Source organism: Stegastes partitus, unplaced genomic scaffold (assembly GCF_000690725.1).
Source record: "Stegastes partitus isolate 25-593 unplaced genomic scaffold, Stegastes_partitus-1.0.2 Scaffold370, whole genome shotgun sequence".
In the NCBI taxonomy this organism is placed as follows: domain Eukaryota; kingdom Metazoa; phylum Chordata; class Actinopteri; family Pomacentridae; genus Stegastes; species Stegastes partitus.
The window spans coordinates 83357-100254 of NW_007578101.1; the positions used below are offsets into that span (position 1 = coordinate 83357).

Sequence of the window (16898 nt, forward strand, 5' to 3'; positions counted from 1 at the left end):
TCGTTCTGTAAAAGCAGCAAAGCACAGCCGAAGAGCAGAGGAGAGGATTTTGTACTCTGCTGATCATTGTACTGGCAAATAGCACACTGACCAGCTGCTATCAGGACCTACAGCACCTGTGGAAACTCCACTGGTCATCTGTGCTAACCCGGTGGAGCAGCTCAGTCCATCCCAACCAAAACGTCCCAGAATGCTCCAAATGCCATGGAACCTCAGGTCTGTTAAACTGTCACCTGTCCACACACTGACATCTGTTCATAGCTGTGAGAGGGACACACATTGTTGGCTGTGAGAGGGACACACATTGTTGGCTGTACTTGGAAGTGAGCCGACTGGTTTGCACCGACTCTGTGAACTTGGGAAGACGAAGAAATTTATGTCACGCAGACCCTCGTGTAACAACATCAGTACAAGGCTTCATTATGTGGACCCAGTGGATGTGTCATCCATTTGCAGGACTCCACACATGTGCAATAAGTCATATTTAATTACTTTGTGCATGACAAGCACCTGGTGGTTGGCGTGTAGCGCTGCTCACTGCACAGACTGTCAGCGTGGACATAAAGTATGACCCTGGCCTAAAAGGACACAATGCATGACTGCACCCCTGCAGAGAACCTGACCCTTCCCTGATAGAACTACTGTTAAACCACCTGCTAACAAGCAATGAAGAAGCAGAAGGAGCACGCCTTCAAAATAAAAGTATGTTATATAAATAGAATAAAATGCAACGATGTAAAGTTTATTTCCTACAGAGATGAACACAGGTTTCATACGTAAATACACACAAAAAAGAGAAAAGTAGTCAATTCTTATGTGTACATTTTCATGTCAGGTCTTTTCTTGGATGTTTGTGGCACAAACTAACCCATAAATAGCTTTTAAATAATTTTACTGGTACGAGGAAATGTTTAAAAATGGTTTCAGGATGTAAATGTATAAACAGAATATTTATTTTGACTGTACAGAATAACTCCAAGGCTGAAATGTCTTAAGACATATCTAAACTTATTATTATTATTATTGTTATTATTATTATTATTATTATTATTATTATTATTATTATTATTATTATTATTATTATTATTATTATTATTATTGTACTGATAAATTATCCATTAGTGGGACAACTCTTTCTCCACAGACTGCTCAGACATTCAGCAGGTTCAGGTGTCTCTAGCATTCTGGGGGTGTTTTATTTTGAAAAGCAGCATGTGGCTGCCTGGGAGCTCATAATAAAGCAGAGGTGTCTCCGATGTTCAGTCGACGGTCTGACTGCAAACAAGAAGCATCGCAGGTTCAGAGGGAGTGTCAGCTTCTGTCAGGACTCTGAGTAACTTTGTTCTGGACTCGTTTTTTTCTTTTCTTTTTCTTTTTGTGGACGTTTTAATCCTCCTCCTCCACATTTCTACATTTATTGTCTTTTTAAATGTTTGATAAATTTTTTTCTTATTACATTTTTCACATTGATTTCTCATGTGTGATGGCTAATGTGTCATCGGTTGATGTGGGAGTTTTGTTTCTGATCGTGGTGGCAGCATCTCTGGCCAACGGTGAGTCCTGGCTGCTCTTCATTTACTTAATGCTTTTATTTGTATCTTCATTTGTGCCTGAACACACATGCAATTAACTTCTTTTTATCAGTTAGTGAACTGGCTGCAGGAAAGATCTGCAGTTTAGATTGGTGTGCATGTAGGGAACAAACACAGCATTAAACCAACATTACAGTTAAAGTTATGTACAGTTAGCTGTTAGAATTAGGTCTGCATTCATGTAGCTGTGTGTTTAAATTAGAATTAATTATAAAATCCAGAACATTTTAAAGCAATACCACAAGTAACCCTTTTCCAGTCATGTAAAAAAAAACAGTCTGTTTGTGGTGTCTTTAATGATTAGATCACTTATTTGGAGTGTGATCAGACGATTTGGTGGCAGTGAACTAACGAGTTAATCAGGTTCAGATTGTACTTGCCACTGTTGACGAGAGTCCCAGAGGTAGGATTACTTCCAATAATATCTTTATGTCTCCTATGCAATCATTTGCATTATTCAATACCGCTGTAATAAGTGCTTGGCAGTGACTTTGGTTCTCCTGTTCCTCCACAGCAGCTCCACCAATACGCCAGACAAATATGTTTTATAGCACGGCCGGCTAAATTAAGCGGTTTCACAGACACACTGTACAGCCCCCTGTGGATTTACATTCACTAATGCTATTTCAGAAAGAGCTCTCAGATTGCTGTGATCCTGAAGGTTCTCCATCCATCAATATAATGTACAGAGGCTATTATAAGAATACCGTAGAAGGTAAAAAACAACCACCGTGGAGTACAGTGCGGTCACATGAACTCAGAGTAAACAGGACACACTTTACAGCGTGTCCCTGCTGGAATGTCAAGATGAGCAAATTTGCATTCCGTACAGCTATTTAGGAGAGAGGATGTGAAAAATGAAGCTCTCAAATTGCTGTGATCTTGCAGGTTCATCATCCACCAAAGATGTGAGCCAGAGGAGGGAGATGGAAGTGGTCAAGCTGAGCGAGAAGCCGCTGCCCGGCGGTGAGGACGACCTCGGTGCCGGCCCAGCTGATTCCCAAGGCGGCGAGGTGAAGCCCTGCTCTGCCTGCGACCCACCGACGGCCAAGAAACGCTCCAAGAGGTGCACGTGTTACACCTACAAAGACAAGGAGTGTGTGTATTACTGCCACCTGGACATCATCTGGATCAACACACCAGAGTAAGAGTCCTTCTCCGAAACAGTTTCTTTCATGAGTCACTGAGTGTCTATTTGTGTTTTTATTAACAGTGTTCCTGTATTACTCACATACATGCATCAGCTTGTACAGTGTCACCTATTTTGTCACAAGTCTTTCCTCAGCTGAGCGTTGCTTCTGCTACAGGAGGCGCAAACACGTGAGCTGTGTGAAACACAGGAATCCACTTCATTTTTTCTTTAGATTTTGGGTTGACCTGACCTGTGAAACAAACCAGGCTTTCTCTCTCTCTTGTGCTTTCTTGTGACTTTGTGAACTGTGAGAAGTGCATGTAATCCGAAGAGGTCTAGACTCTGAGCTCTCAGGTATTTTAATTCCCCCGAGGATTTGTGACAGACAGCAGGGGAGCGGCCGGTCCACCTCTTCACCAGTACAGATGTTCTGATGGTTCTTAAGGAGCCTCAGAATCTGAGATGGAAATTTTACACAATTTGTTCTTTCGTCTCAAGAAGTTCTTGCTCAGAGAGAAAACTTTGAATTTGTTGTGTTTCTCTCTGTAATATAATATTCCCAGATCTTCACTTTACTGTCCAAAGAGTCCTGAGATGGTTTATGTTGTGAACTGCTGTATAAATAGAACTGAACTAAAAACTTAAACTTGTAAAAGTTTAACCCGCAGTCTGATAAAAGCGACGGTTCTTTGCTCTGTTACACCAAAACCAACACCCTCAGGTGGCTCTGACTGTTTTTCTTCATCTGTGATTCACTCATTCAGCACTCTTGTCCATATTCCTGTAGTTGCTTTTATTTCATATCAGCTTCACGATCTGCCGACCTCAAAATGAAACACTTGATTCGCCACATGTGATGTCCCTTTGAACTCTGCGATCTTTGGCATGCGAGACACTAAAACAGAAAGCTAATCATCTGCACTGGGAGACACCATCTGAAGCCCAACTGCAGATTAGAAGGCAGATTTATTCACCCTTTGTTGACTCCAAACAACAGGCCTCAGGGCAGCTCTGGTTTAATTTGGTTCTGAAAGAGTGTGTCAACACACCTTTCAGTCAGCCTCAGTTTAGAAAAAATGTGTGTGGGAGAGCTGGGAGTGGAAAGATGTGATGATATGGAGCCACTCGTCTATCAGATCTCTGCTCCAGTGCTGTTGGCCTGCAGAGTGCAGTACGACAACTGTTTCCTCCTCTGCTCCGACTGGGACATGCAGCATCCGTTGGGAAAACAATGAAATTAAGTGCAGGGTGTGCATTCCTCACTAGTTGAAGTCAGTTAAACATGCGCTTAAAAACATTTATCTAACCAACAGTGAACATCTGCAGTGAGATCAAAATGCTGCATGTTGGTCCGGTAACGCCACACAGATGAAGCTGCATCTTCTAGTCGTCCTTCGGGCACCCAGAGGGTTTTTCATTCATGTGGAGTTACCAGAAACTCTTTCATCTGTAAATGCATTGCAGAGATTAATTGTGAAAAGTTACAAGAGGTTGAAAGAAACTCCTGCTTAGACTTGAAATTGTTTTTGTTTTTTTTCCATTTTAGTAATTAGAAAACCTGCTTGTCAGCACAGAAGGGCTTCAGCCACCATCTGAGCTGCGCTGTGAAGCTCCTTCTTGTGCTACACTTGTCCCGCTTCAGCTCGTTTTCTCCTGAAGCACAAATCCACGGCAGTTAATCTTTGGGGTAGTGATGGCCAGCTGTGGTTTTATGTGAATGCCCAGAGGATGCAAATGCATGGTCTGATGGATCAAATGCTCACATGCTGAGTGTGAAACGCACACCATGTAGGAACAAAACAATCCTTCGTTTGACACATTTCAGGCAGGATTTCCTGATGTGTGTATTGTGCATATTGCAGGCATGCTTTCAGAGGAGAGCTTTATGGGCAACTGGTGACTTCACATCTTTAGCTGTGACTGATGTGATTGTGGGCAAATGAACAGAATTTGTTGGAGCTCACCTAAAGGAATGGATTTAGGGTTCGCACTCCAGATATGCAGATGGTGGAAACAGATGCTGTCAGTGTGAAGTTGAAAGCATTCAGTCAGGAATGAAACCACAGCCTGATCCTCTGCCAGACTAGTAGTTACTTGGGCCTGCTGTTTCCTCAGAGGGACTCCCTGGACTCGTTGGGTTTCTCTCTGTGAGTTCATCTTCACCTACGTTGTGAATTTAATGAAATTGAAGTGTTTGTGTATATATACGAGTGGTTTCTGTTTCTGGCTTCATCTGGCTTTTACATTGCAAACGAAAATCCTCCTGGACTGATCCAATCCGAGCCAAGTAACGGCAGTTAGACAGAAATGAACTGCAGTGGCTAACGCGGAAGAACAGATTTGAGATTTGAACACAGGAAGGGAAGCTGATGATCGAAACTGGACAAGGAAGCTGTTCCAACGTGTCAGAGGTGCCACTGAGAAATCCTGAAGAACCAGTGTTTGGATCTTGGAGAAACAACAAGTTTCCCATGCAGTGACCTTAGAAAGCAACCGGTCACAGTCAAACAACAACATTTGTAAATGACTCCTAGACTGAACAGGTGGCCGATGTCAGGATGTCAGGATAGGAGACGTTTGCTGTGACGTTTTGAACAAACTACAACCAGTACATTAGCCCCTACCCTCATTATTATAAATGAAATTGACAAAATAATAGAAAACACCAATCAGCATAATGCAGTACAATCCAGCAGCAGCACAAAGCGCATCCTCCAGAACGGTCGTATGAATCCTCTGTTAGACAGATGCAACACAAAGCTCATGAACTTACTGCAGGATCGATTTGCTTGATTTACTTCATAAACTGCCTCCTGAGTTCATCCGACGGTGGCCCGACAGCTGAGATGTTTACTGAGCTGCTGGTGCATTTTTCACATTGTGAGGTCTGATTTACTGTCATCAGTGTGGAGAACAGCTGGGCTTACTTTCAATGAGTGAGATGCTAACACACTGGGATCTGTATTGGAAGCTTTAAGGCGTTGTCAGGCCTCTTGCCGGCTGCCACTGTAGCTACCATGTTTATTCCCTCATACCACCGTGTAAAAGTCACGGAGGTTACTCATGCAAACATTATAATAGGATCCACACTGGGGTAAATCATAATCAGGAGACAGACAATACTGTATCAGTGTAGGTCTTTGACTCAGCAAGTTTGACACAAAACAGCTTACGATGATCTACGCCCGAAACTAAAAGTACTGTCATCGATGTCGCAAGGCATCGATTCCAGGCAGATCAGCTATGAATCAAGATGTTTGCTTCTGAGAAGACAGCTGTCAAAATCACACCACTGTGCTCCATTAAAACACTGAAATCTCCGCTGAGCGCCAGGAAAACAGAAGTTAGTGTCAGTTATATGACAGTAAACAGCAGTGGACGCTTGCCAGATGAACACACTTCCTGCAGTCCTGCTGTGAGATGAAAACGGACATCCTCTCCCTTATGGATGGTATAGAAGAAACCACCCTGTGCATACTGTAGACAAACAACAAGGGAAAAATAAACTTATCAAGTAAGATGCTATCCGGACATGGCCGTGTTCACACCAGCTGCTCTGCAGACACCGATACCAAAGACAGAGATGATTTGTGACTTGGATAATGTCAAGAGTCATGCAGAGCTATGAATAATCAAGTTATGTTCTACCCTGAATATGATTAAACCAGTTTGCATCTAAAGATACAAACTGACTCAGTGTTTTGTAGGCAGACTGTCTGTGCCTCAGGACATGTGGGAACAGAGCAGCAAACAATAGAATTAGGAGCAGCTTAGCCTCTTGCTGTGTCTGTTCATCACAGTGGAAGAGGTTAAGTTGTGTAGCATCGCGATCAGCGTTCGTCCTGAACGGTCCTCAACGCCACATGTTGCTGAAGAGAACCACTTATGCAGCTCAAAGGAAACAGCTGATACAACACGGGTTTCAGCAAAGTTCTCCGTTTAGCTTGTTCTGGGCAGCAGGTTGTAGACATACGACAACTGGAGGGCGTGATGAGGCCGCCACGTGCAGAGAGCAGCACGAAGCAGTAAAGACGAACTCTGGTTCAGGTCTTTCTGTTGTGGTTTGGGCCATTGTTCCACGATAATCAGTAAAATCTGGGAACCGCACGATACATTGATAAATTATAAGAAATTCCCAATTGTGAGCTTTTAAGTTCAGTAACTTGTTTGGAAAGAGAAGAATAAAATGAGCCATATATCTGTTACCCAGACTGTCTGCTGAACACGTGGGTTTGTTGTGCAACCAACATCTTTGCTGCTTTTACGTTTAGGTTTATGTCAGAATGCAGAATGTTTGTGCCACAGAGCAAAGAGGCCACATCTCTTCTGTAGTGAGTCTTCTCATAACAGATACAAACCATGAACCCAAGTTGTAATAAAGGGGAATTATCCTTTAAGCCGTTTCATTATGTGACTTCTAGTATTTCCTCCTGCACCTGCAGACACTGCAGAGGAACCCCATTGACTGATTATATCATTGTTATGAACACAGCCTCTAAATGCCTTTTGGTTTCCACATCCTGCGCAGAAGAGTGTGAGGAAAGAGATGTGTATAGACGAGGTGGAGCTTCTCAGATCCCACTGTGGCCTGCTGATGGGGACAGAGAGACTGTTTGTAGTTCAAATTATCCATAAGTATGTCAGACCCATGGAGCTCAGTGGTCTTATAGGTTTTAGCTGTTAATGGAAGTTTCTTCTGGTGAAAGTTTAAAAATAAAAAAGAATGCTGTCGGGTTTAAGAGCTTAATGACTTTTGTTGTACATATTTCCAGCCTAAATGTTAAAGAGACGTTCATTGTCAGATCGACTGATATGGGATTCAAATCATTAAAAACCTTTAAGATAATGTTGATCATCGTATTGAAAACGCTCCGCCTCGTCATTTGAATAGGAGCACTTTTACCAACAGCACATCTGTAATCAGTCCCACTGATGTTTACCTTATGATCAACTGGTCTGTATAGAGGTTAAATCTGATCACTGTAGAGGTGGACTGGACTGTGTGTTGGTCCTATATTCTGCCCCCATCATGTTTGCAAATGGTGGAAGTCGGAATACTACAAAACAGCCCTCAGTATGATTCAGTCCTGCACCCACAGCGTCTTTAGATGCTTCCCTCCGATCACTTACCCTTCTGCATTTACACGTCTACATGCGTGGCAGTGCCGCTGCGTTAGACGGTACAGGCTGTACCTAGTAATCAGGTGAACGTTCTGATCACTCACTGTACTACATGTGTGTGGGTCTTTTTTTAGGCACACTGTACCATATGGGATGTCCAGTTACCAGGGTTCCCTGCGTATGAGGCGCTCTGCTGGGACCAAACGGACGATGACAGGGATGGAGGCCCAGCGCTGTGTTTGCACGCTGCAGACCGACTCAGGCTGCAGCAGCTTCTGCATAAACAGGTAACTGTGCTGCAAGTATAGTATATGTCATTATGCAGTGTTTAGTATATGTCATACACACCGTGTTACAACAGTGAACCACAGTGCAGTACTTTTAAAAATGATTCCCATTGTTAAAACTTTGAATTCACCTGCGTTAGATCAGACTCTTAAACTACTGGCCTTTACAGCCGTCACAGAATGTCCTGCTGGGATTAATAGAGTCAGTCTAAGTCTATTGGTAGGTCGTCATAGCAACCATGCATATCTTTAGTGTTGCACTATCAGTTGAAAGACAGATTTTTAGATGTTTGCCTTTGTCACAATACACAACTGCTCCTGTTAGATCACACATAGAAAAACAGACTTACTTCACTCTGGTGCAACATCAAGGCTTCAGACTCATCTCATCTCATCTCATCTCATCTCATCTCATCTCATCTCATCTCATCTCATCTCATCTCATCTCATCTCATCTCATCTCATCTCATCTACAGAGAAAGCATGACATTAGTGTATTTTTTAAGCTAACAGTTTAAACTTTATGATCTTTCCACCTTCTGGTTTGTGATTCCTAACACATCAGTAAAAACTCTTGTTGGGAGTTCATACATAAGAGATAATTCATAACTCTGGCTAAATAATCAACAAGATGTGGTTTTAAGTGTTTGTGTATTTGTTGTCCCAGCAGACAGAGGGGTTCACCTCCAGAGGCGCCTAAAGCAAACAACAGGTCGGAGCCTCTTCATAATGGACCTGCTCCGAAATGAACATGTAAGAAGTGACGGATTGAGAGGTGGACGTAAACATGGCATCCTGCTTTTCTGGGAACAGCGTGTATGTCTGCATTTCTGACATGTTTTGTTCGTGTCCTCACATGAGACTAATGGATGAACACCCACAAAGCTGCTTGCACAAAAACTGAAATCGAGGGGTTCTGGTCGGGATGCTGATGGACTGTGTCCCCCTCGTCCCCTACGGCGCTCTCTGCCTGTGTCTGTTGGACAGGTGATGTTTTTCATCATCCCGTCACAACCGGGGATCTGTTACATGGCCGCTTTAGGTGGACCGTAAAAGACTTTTGATGGAGCGTGTGCGTTGCGTCATACATGTACGCGTCATGTGATGAGGAGGCCGCTTGGAGAGCCGCCGTCATCCAGCCCCGCCACCACAACGTCCACAGAAGAAACGCATCACATGGCTTTGGTTTCTCTACAGGGACAACATTTAATCTGCCCGTCAACACGCCGTCACAGTCAAGAACTCAGCATCACTATTTGTACAAACTTCGTCACAGCCACTGAAACATACAGGATGTCGTCATGGTTACATGCTTGTACCCCTTGTGACTGTTTGTAGTTGTTTAAAAAAAACGCATGACATGTTTTCATTTTATAATCGTTGTCTTATAAGCTGAATCCGCATCAAAGTCTTGTGTATACGAAATATGTGTCAGTATATGTAGGCTATAAATTATATTTTCATACAATACCTACAGTGTATGTACAATAAAGGTGTATGATAAGATGTTGTACATAAAAGTATATATAATATGTGATCATAATCAACAGTTTTATATAGTAAAGAATAGAAAAACTGTGTACCGTTGGATACATGTACTTATTGACTGTCTTTTCCTGATGGTTTAATCAGGAAGGATGCTGCCTACAGCGGCTAAAGCTGGTGATTTGTTGGTGGTTTCTCCAGAGACGCGCAGGACAAAAGGAGGACATGGATTCCTTGCTTCATGTTTGAAACGATGCACACGTGGCTTTATTTAAACATATTTAAAATGCATATTTTACCCATTGAATGTAGCTGGAAGAATATTAAAGAATCACAGTATTTTTTACACGCCAGACGGATCAATCATGTTCGGTACAGTGGGTTTAGAGACCTCCTTTCACATCTGGAGATACTGAATTAAGCTGGCTGTAGCCCATGTGTGTCCTGATTAAAACCAGTGTACACATCGTCCTATATTTCACAAGTGGATATGCAAACACGTGCAGGATCACACCAGCTCTCTGCAGCTGTGCATATATCTCTTTACTTGTGTCAGTACACGATGCAAAGATAAAACAATGCCTGCATTCAGGATGCCTCCTAGTCACATAATACCCCATGGTGTTCATATAAACTGTAGGGAGGATGTATTTAAAGGGATTACCAACCAACAGCAACCCATAGTGTTGGTTGAAGCCCTGTGTAGTGCAGGAAAAAAAAAAAGAGTTTCCATCTTATCACAATCCAGTAGTTAATATTTACTTTTTGTTCTAGACGACGTGGTGTGAAGCTGCTGTGGTCACATGTCAACACCTAATGTTTTACCATCATCCACTAAAGTACCAGTAAACACCAGCCACAATAATGAAGAAGTGACACTGATCTGTTGTAAACATTCGTACCTGCAACCCTGCTGAACCTTGTGCACCTGAAATGAAACAGAACACTAATAAATCCATTGTAGTCACAGCAGTACTGAGCGGTGTTCTCACTGAATGTGCATCCAAAAATGGGGACCGGCTATTTTAAAAACATATAGATCTGGTCCATCTACAGCAGGGGGGTCCAGTCCTGGTCCTGGAGGGCCACAGTCCTGCATGTTCTAGATGTTTCCATCACACCTGATTCAAATGATCAGCTCATCATCAAGCTCTGCAGAAGCCTGATAACCATCCTGATCATGTGAATCAGGAAACATCTACAACATGCAGGACTGTGGCCCTCCAGGACCAGGACTGGACACCCCTGGTCTACAGGGAGCTCCAGGGTGGAAAGGGTTAAAAATGAACCACTGTCAATGAACAAAGTGGTGCAGAACTGTCCGGTATCAATGTCTAGCTGCTGATCTAAGGTGTTGCGCAGCGCGGCAGAGGACCGAGTCTTGAACACAAACCAGACAGAAACACTCATTTTCTGCTCGACATCATTCTGGGACGGCTGCCAACAAAACCAGTTCAAGAATGTTCCTCATAAATTCTCAATGAGCCACTTTGCCCAGAAGTGGTAATGACAGAAAGGCTTGAGTAAGAATGATAAATGAAACCATTTTGCAACTGAGCCTACTGTTGTTTGTGACTGTTCCTGATATCTACAGATGACTATCTTAAAGCAAGTAATATGTGAAGACACCTGGGAAACGCTAGAGTCAGTCCAGGACAACGTCTAATCAAGCTGCTCATCCTTAAGCTTTTTCATTATCTTCTTATCTTCTAATACCACTTGGTATGAGTCTTGCTTTTGAAGATAATGACAGTGAGGAATGCACTGGGAAAACAGCAAAAACTCAGATTTAGTTCTTCAAAGGAAAACCGCAATAAAACCTTAATCATTTTTAAGTTCGGATTGTCTTTCCAAATCACATGTCCAAACTGTTACAGTACTGACAGTCAGCGCTTGATTGATCCGCCCTGGAGCGCCCTGTAACGGGACCAGCTTGTATCTGTTACTGCGCTAACATGCAACCTGCTGCCGTTTCCAGAAGGTTGCTGAGCCGGGCGCATTCAGCCAGAGGCCGTGTGGTACCACCAGAATTCATGGGTGTCATTTCTGTTGCATCAGTTACGCCAACGTTTCAATTTTGGCCTCTCGGTTGTTTTTTAAGGTGGAAATTTAAAAAAAAAAAGGAGTAAACAGGTAATGAATTGTTTTTGCTAGATCTCGTGTTTGCTCTTGTTAAGGCAGCCTTGATGTCTTAATCTTAAAGGTTTCTGTAGAAGGAAGAGCTTTTGCTTATCACAGTATGACAATCTGAGAAATGGGAATGAAGCTCCAGGATGAAGCGCTCTGCTGTCAGTGCTGTTGTTCTTGGTCTGAGAAACAGCTTTTGTCCTGACAAGCAGTGATGAGTGGACGAAGCTGCCGAGAGGTTTCTGCTGCACTCAGTCAAAGCTGTGTGGCAGAGAAGAGCTGCTATGTCTGTGCCGCTCAGTGGAGTTTGTGTTGTTTGTCGTACTTCTCTGAGCAACACAAAATGTCCCATCTGGACTGACTGTCATAGTGGATTTGACATGCTACGCTTTAATCCTGTCTCGTCCCGGCTGCCTTTTCCTCTGCGACTGTCAAGAGGTCAAATCAAGTTTCAACTGCTTTTGTTTGCACTCTGGCATCCAAAACAAAACAAAAAAGGAAAAACCATGTGAGCAGTAAAGTGCCAGACACTACGTAGAGCCTTTGGGAATACGTTCATGTCCAGATATGTAGTCACACCCAAGGGAAAGTAAATTATGAACCAAAGCCCAACATGTGCAGTCCTAGTTCACCAATCTACAATCACTAACTCACAAATACAACATGACAACATGTTCAAAATCTACTGGGAATCAAAAACTGAAAACAAAGTATTTAGCCAGCAGTCTTCAAAAACCACCCGGTGTCGTCTCAGCTGTCGGGTTCAGGTTGTTGTGGTGCCAGAAGGTCGCCTCAGCTACAGGTTTGTGTTCTCTACATCAGGGTTTCCTCCTTTGGGACCGGTGCCTATTGCTGAGAACACGTCCACAGCATGATGCTGCCACCGCCATGCTTCAGTGGGAATGGTTTGTGCAGGTGAGGAGCTCTGCTGGTGTTCTATGTCGCACTTGAGTTATATTTTTTCCTCATTAGACCAGAGCTCAGGCTCTAAAGAGTCCTTTAAAAAGGTTCTCTCAGAAAGGCTTCTGTTCAACACGACATCAAGGCCTGATGGACGGAGGCTGCTCACAGCCTTCTGAATCAGTTCTTAAGAGGTTTTTAAAAGCTTTAGAGAACAGACTTTTCTACACAACTGGTACGACAGTGGGCTGCAGGGTGGCCCAGTTGGTAGCACTGTTGCCTCACAGCAAGAAGGTCGCCGGTTCGCATCCCGGTGAGGACACCCGGGATCTTTCTGCGTGGAGTCTCCATGTTCTCCCCGTGCAGCGTGGGTTCTCTCCGGGTTCTCCGGCTTCCTCCCACAGTCCAGAAACATGCTGAGGTTAATTGGTGATTGTAAATTGTCCGTAGGTGTGAATGTGAGTGTGCTTGGTTGTCTGTCTCTAAGTGTAGCCCTGTGATAGACTGGTTACCTGTCCAGGTGAACCTGCCTTCACCCTGAGTCAGCTGGGATAGACTCCAGCCCCCCATGACCCTGGTGAGGATGAAGGTGTAGAGATGATGGATGGATTGATGGATGGTACGACAGTGATCTTGGCCCAGTTGCTCTGATGTTAAACTGACATGAGAATATTTTACACTTAACCTTCTTAATCCCCGTTTGAATTCTGTAACTTAAGAAATCCTTGTCAGGTGTGTATGATGCTTCAAGCCTCCCTGAACACATTCTGGTCGGCTTAGATGAAAAACATGACAAAGCTGCCAAAGCCAGACAGTTCAACAGCATTGGATCTGTGCTGGGGTCTGTCCTCGACAGCTAAAACGTAAAAACATCCGTGTTCTGCCACCACTGCAGCTGAAATATGGATTTGTTTGATTTTAAACCTATTTCAGTTGATTAAGTTAGTAAAGCTTTAAACAACATTGACCACAAAAAGTGTGCAGACCTGGACAATCTGGATCTTTATCTCTAAAAAGCGGCGGCAGAAATTATCACTGAGCCATTTCACATATTTTAATGTGAGTGCGATGACCAGCTCCAAACCAACGATTTGGAAAAATGTTCTCGCCTTGTTTCAAAAAGATCCTTGAATCGCTGGTAAATTGGCACTTAAAACAGTTAATAACAGTTTACTTCATATGAGTGTTTTAAGCAGTTTTTAGTCTGTTATGTACATATTAGTGATCTAATTAGAAAGCTGGAAGTAAAGAATGGGTTTTATTTTGCTTTACGTTCAGCACCAAGAACAAACATCTTTGATCAAAGTACTTCTGACATCAAGTGAAACTTTCATTTTCCTTTTACTTAATATTCACAAATCACTCAGTTGCTCTCAGTGTTATCTGTAATTGTTCAAATGTTGAACAAAATGCTGTGTTGTGTGCTTGTTGTTGCACCGTCACACGAACATGTGACATTAAAAACTTTTTAAAAAATCCCTGTGAAAACCCAGCGTGTGTGTGATCAGCTGCCGTGTGAACTGTCTGGACCTCATGATGTAGACGAGCAGGTGGATGTGATGGTGTTCGGCGGCGGCTGAGGGGAAAGTGAGGCGCTGGGTATCGTGCCACTGATGCAGCAACGTTTCATGTCAGAAACGCTATTTCAGCTGCACAGGGAACACATAAAGCTGTCATGTAGGTTCAGGGGAAGAACTGCCTACATTTTACTGCTGGAAAGCATAAAAGCATCAATCAAACTGAAGCATTTCTACCAACCAGAGCTTCTCGTCTCGGATGTTGTCAGCTATAGCTTTCCTTATTTCAGATTTCATTTGTCGTCGCAGCTATAAAAAAGATTTAAAGGTTCAAATTCAAGGGCTGGAATCCAAGCAGTTCATTCTCCTCAGTCATAACTAAAGAGACACTACAGAGATTAGGTTTTATAAACTGTAATGTAAGCGATGTGACTGCACTGTAAAGAAACAACTGTTGTGTTAACAAAATGGATCATTTTTATGAGTTGAAAATGCCACAATGAACCCTGTAGGCCATTGGTGACATAGAGCCAACCGTTTGGGACTCGTTAAATTTATATTTAAAACTGAATGTTAAAACCCTTCATTCCTCTCTAAGTCTCTACTTAGTAGTTTTTAGTTTTAGCACAGCATTGGTCTGGATGTGTGCTTTTCATGGCTGTAGCTGCATCACTGGATGAGTTTTCAAACCCCATCTACACGTATCCAAGCTGTTGCTAGGTTACCACTCAGAGACTGGCCTCATCCTCTCATTGGTCACAAGAGCTTTGACTCCTGAATGGACACAACATGAGACCACCACAGTCCTCCACCACAGTATTCACAGGATTCAAAGGGGGAAAGTCCTCCATCCCATAGATACATGTAGATGCTGCACTGGCAGCTGCTGTTCTCTGGAGTCAGGAAAAAAGATGTCAGTACTTCCCTTATTGTTGGCAAATCATCAGGTAACCTGGTACATCATGAACTTATTCAGTGAATCACAGACACTAGAAGATATCGCTGATGTTATCAAAAGCCTTAAAATTTTGTTTATTAGAGTAAAAAACAATCGACTCTGTACCCAGGCTTGAGTGTGTGGTGCAGTGAAGATGCCCTGACCTTCCTGTATTCAACCTTCCCAGAGAGCAGTGAACTAATGACTCTCCCACCTGACCGGTGAGCCACTCCACAGTCACACCTGACTCCTCAGTGCTCCCGCTACAACCATCCCTACTTTAAAACAGTCAATCTAAGAATAACTAGACCGATACAGAACTAAAGGAGGCATAAAAACAAACAATATATAACCCGGGACAGGTGGCCGGTCCATCACAGGACCAACATAAAGAGACAAACTATGCATATTTACGCCTACAGGACAATGTGGAATCACCCGTTAAACTACCGTGCATGTGTTTGGACGATGGGGGGAGTCAGAGCATCTGACATCGCATATCCATAATGAAATCTTAAAGAGTTTCGACTCTGCTGTCTGGTTATTTGTCCAGTTATACAAGAGTTGGAAGTAAACCTTGTGAGACGAGCATCATTTTAACTTCGTCCACATACGAACACAAATTTTGCTGCAGTTTCTAAAGTGATGCGACTCGATGTTTATCAGATAAACTGAATCGTTGAATTTCACTCAGTCACAGAAAGACAAGCAAGATACAAAGAAGCCACGAAAAGCTTTGCTCAGCTGGTTACAGAGACACATGCAGTCCAAGCTAGCGCATCAGTTTAGAAGTTGAGTTATTTGCCCTTTACAACTTGCACACTGAGACGGTCCGACTGGGAAATACCTGGAACCTTTCAGTACGTTCTGCTAAGAGCTGCTGTGCGGCTACGACTGGAGCAAACTCCTTCATCGCAGCATTTTGCTTTGAACTTCAACCCTCTGATGCATTGCATAGAGCAAAAAGGCTAAATGCGAGACACCATCTCGAACTTCTCGAGTCAAACCGGAGAGCTCTGCTGTTATTTATGCAACGTGAAGCACTGGCAGCAGGGAAATGATGTTCTACATGTCTCTGTCATGTTCCTCATGTGACAGATGCAGATTTTGGAAGACACACATGTGGTTCTGTTCACGCTATATGCGTGTGTGTCAGCGTGCTATGCCGACATTCGCATTGCGTCATATTAAAAGTGATGAAACACATGGCGCTCTCATGGATCAGTCTGACAGGCTGTAGCTGTCTACATGATGAAGCAGCTGCTGACGGACTGGCCTGCTGCGCCGTGTCGCTGTGGTTATTCTGGAGATGTGTCGAGCCCAGTGGGTGAACATAGCGCAGGATTTCTGGAGAATCTAGATCTTCCCACCGCGTTTGGACCCCGTCACAGGAAACCATGTACAAATCAAAAGCACCTCCAGACTCCACAACCATTTCATGGATCAATAGCTAAGATGTGCAGGACCAAGCGTCTCCTCTCTCTCCTCAGAACAAGCTTTTGTTTTATTGAGAACCACTTGTTTTCCTGGTGGACCCTATGCCAGTCTGCTGTCACCTCCTTGTTCCTCTGTGCTGACCCCTGACCCCCATGTTGTAGTCAAAGGCTGATCAAACTCATGCACAAACATCCTTGAACTGTTTCAGGTTTTTCTGGCCAGTCCACGGTCCACCACAGTCTTTCAAACAGGGACCGAGAGCCCATCAATTAGCCAATATGACCAGCAAAGACTCAAAATTGGAGTTTTCCCAAAGAGTATGAGAGCTAATGTGAAGTTAAACTTGCTTGTTAGAATGCTGTC

The 16898-nt window shown here is 43.4% G+C and overlaps 1 protein-coding gene across 2 annotated transcripts; it reads left to right on the top strand.

Annotated features, from left to right (window-relative positions):
- Window positions 1–1257: 1257 nt before the first annotated feature.
- LOC103359407 (endothelin-3) lies at window positions 1258–10589 on the top strand. 2 transcript variants are annotated; one of them, XM_008284741.1, is made up of 4 exons: window positions 1258–1553; window positions 2481–2736; window positions 7980–8132; window positions 8800–10589. In XM_008284741.1, exons 1-4 carry the CDS (start codon window positions 1430–1432, stop codon window positions 8879–8881), a joined length of 615 nt encoding a protein of 204 aa, XP_008282963.1. In that variant the 5' UTR covers window positions 1258–1429; the 3' UTR covers window positions 8882–10589. The 2 variants fall into 2 exon arrangements, with proteins under 2 accessions (XP_008282963.1, XP_008282964.1); XM_008284742.1 differs by having other exon boundaries at window positions 8803–10589.
- Window positions 10590–16898: the final 6309 nt, after the last annotated feature.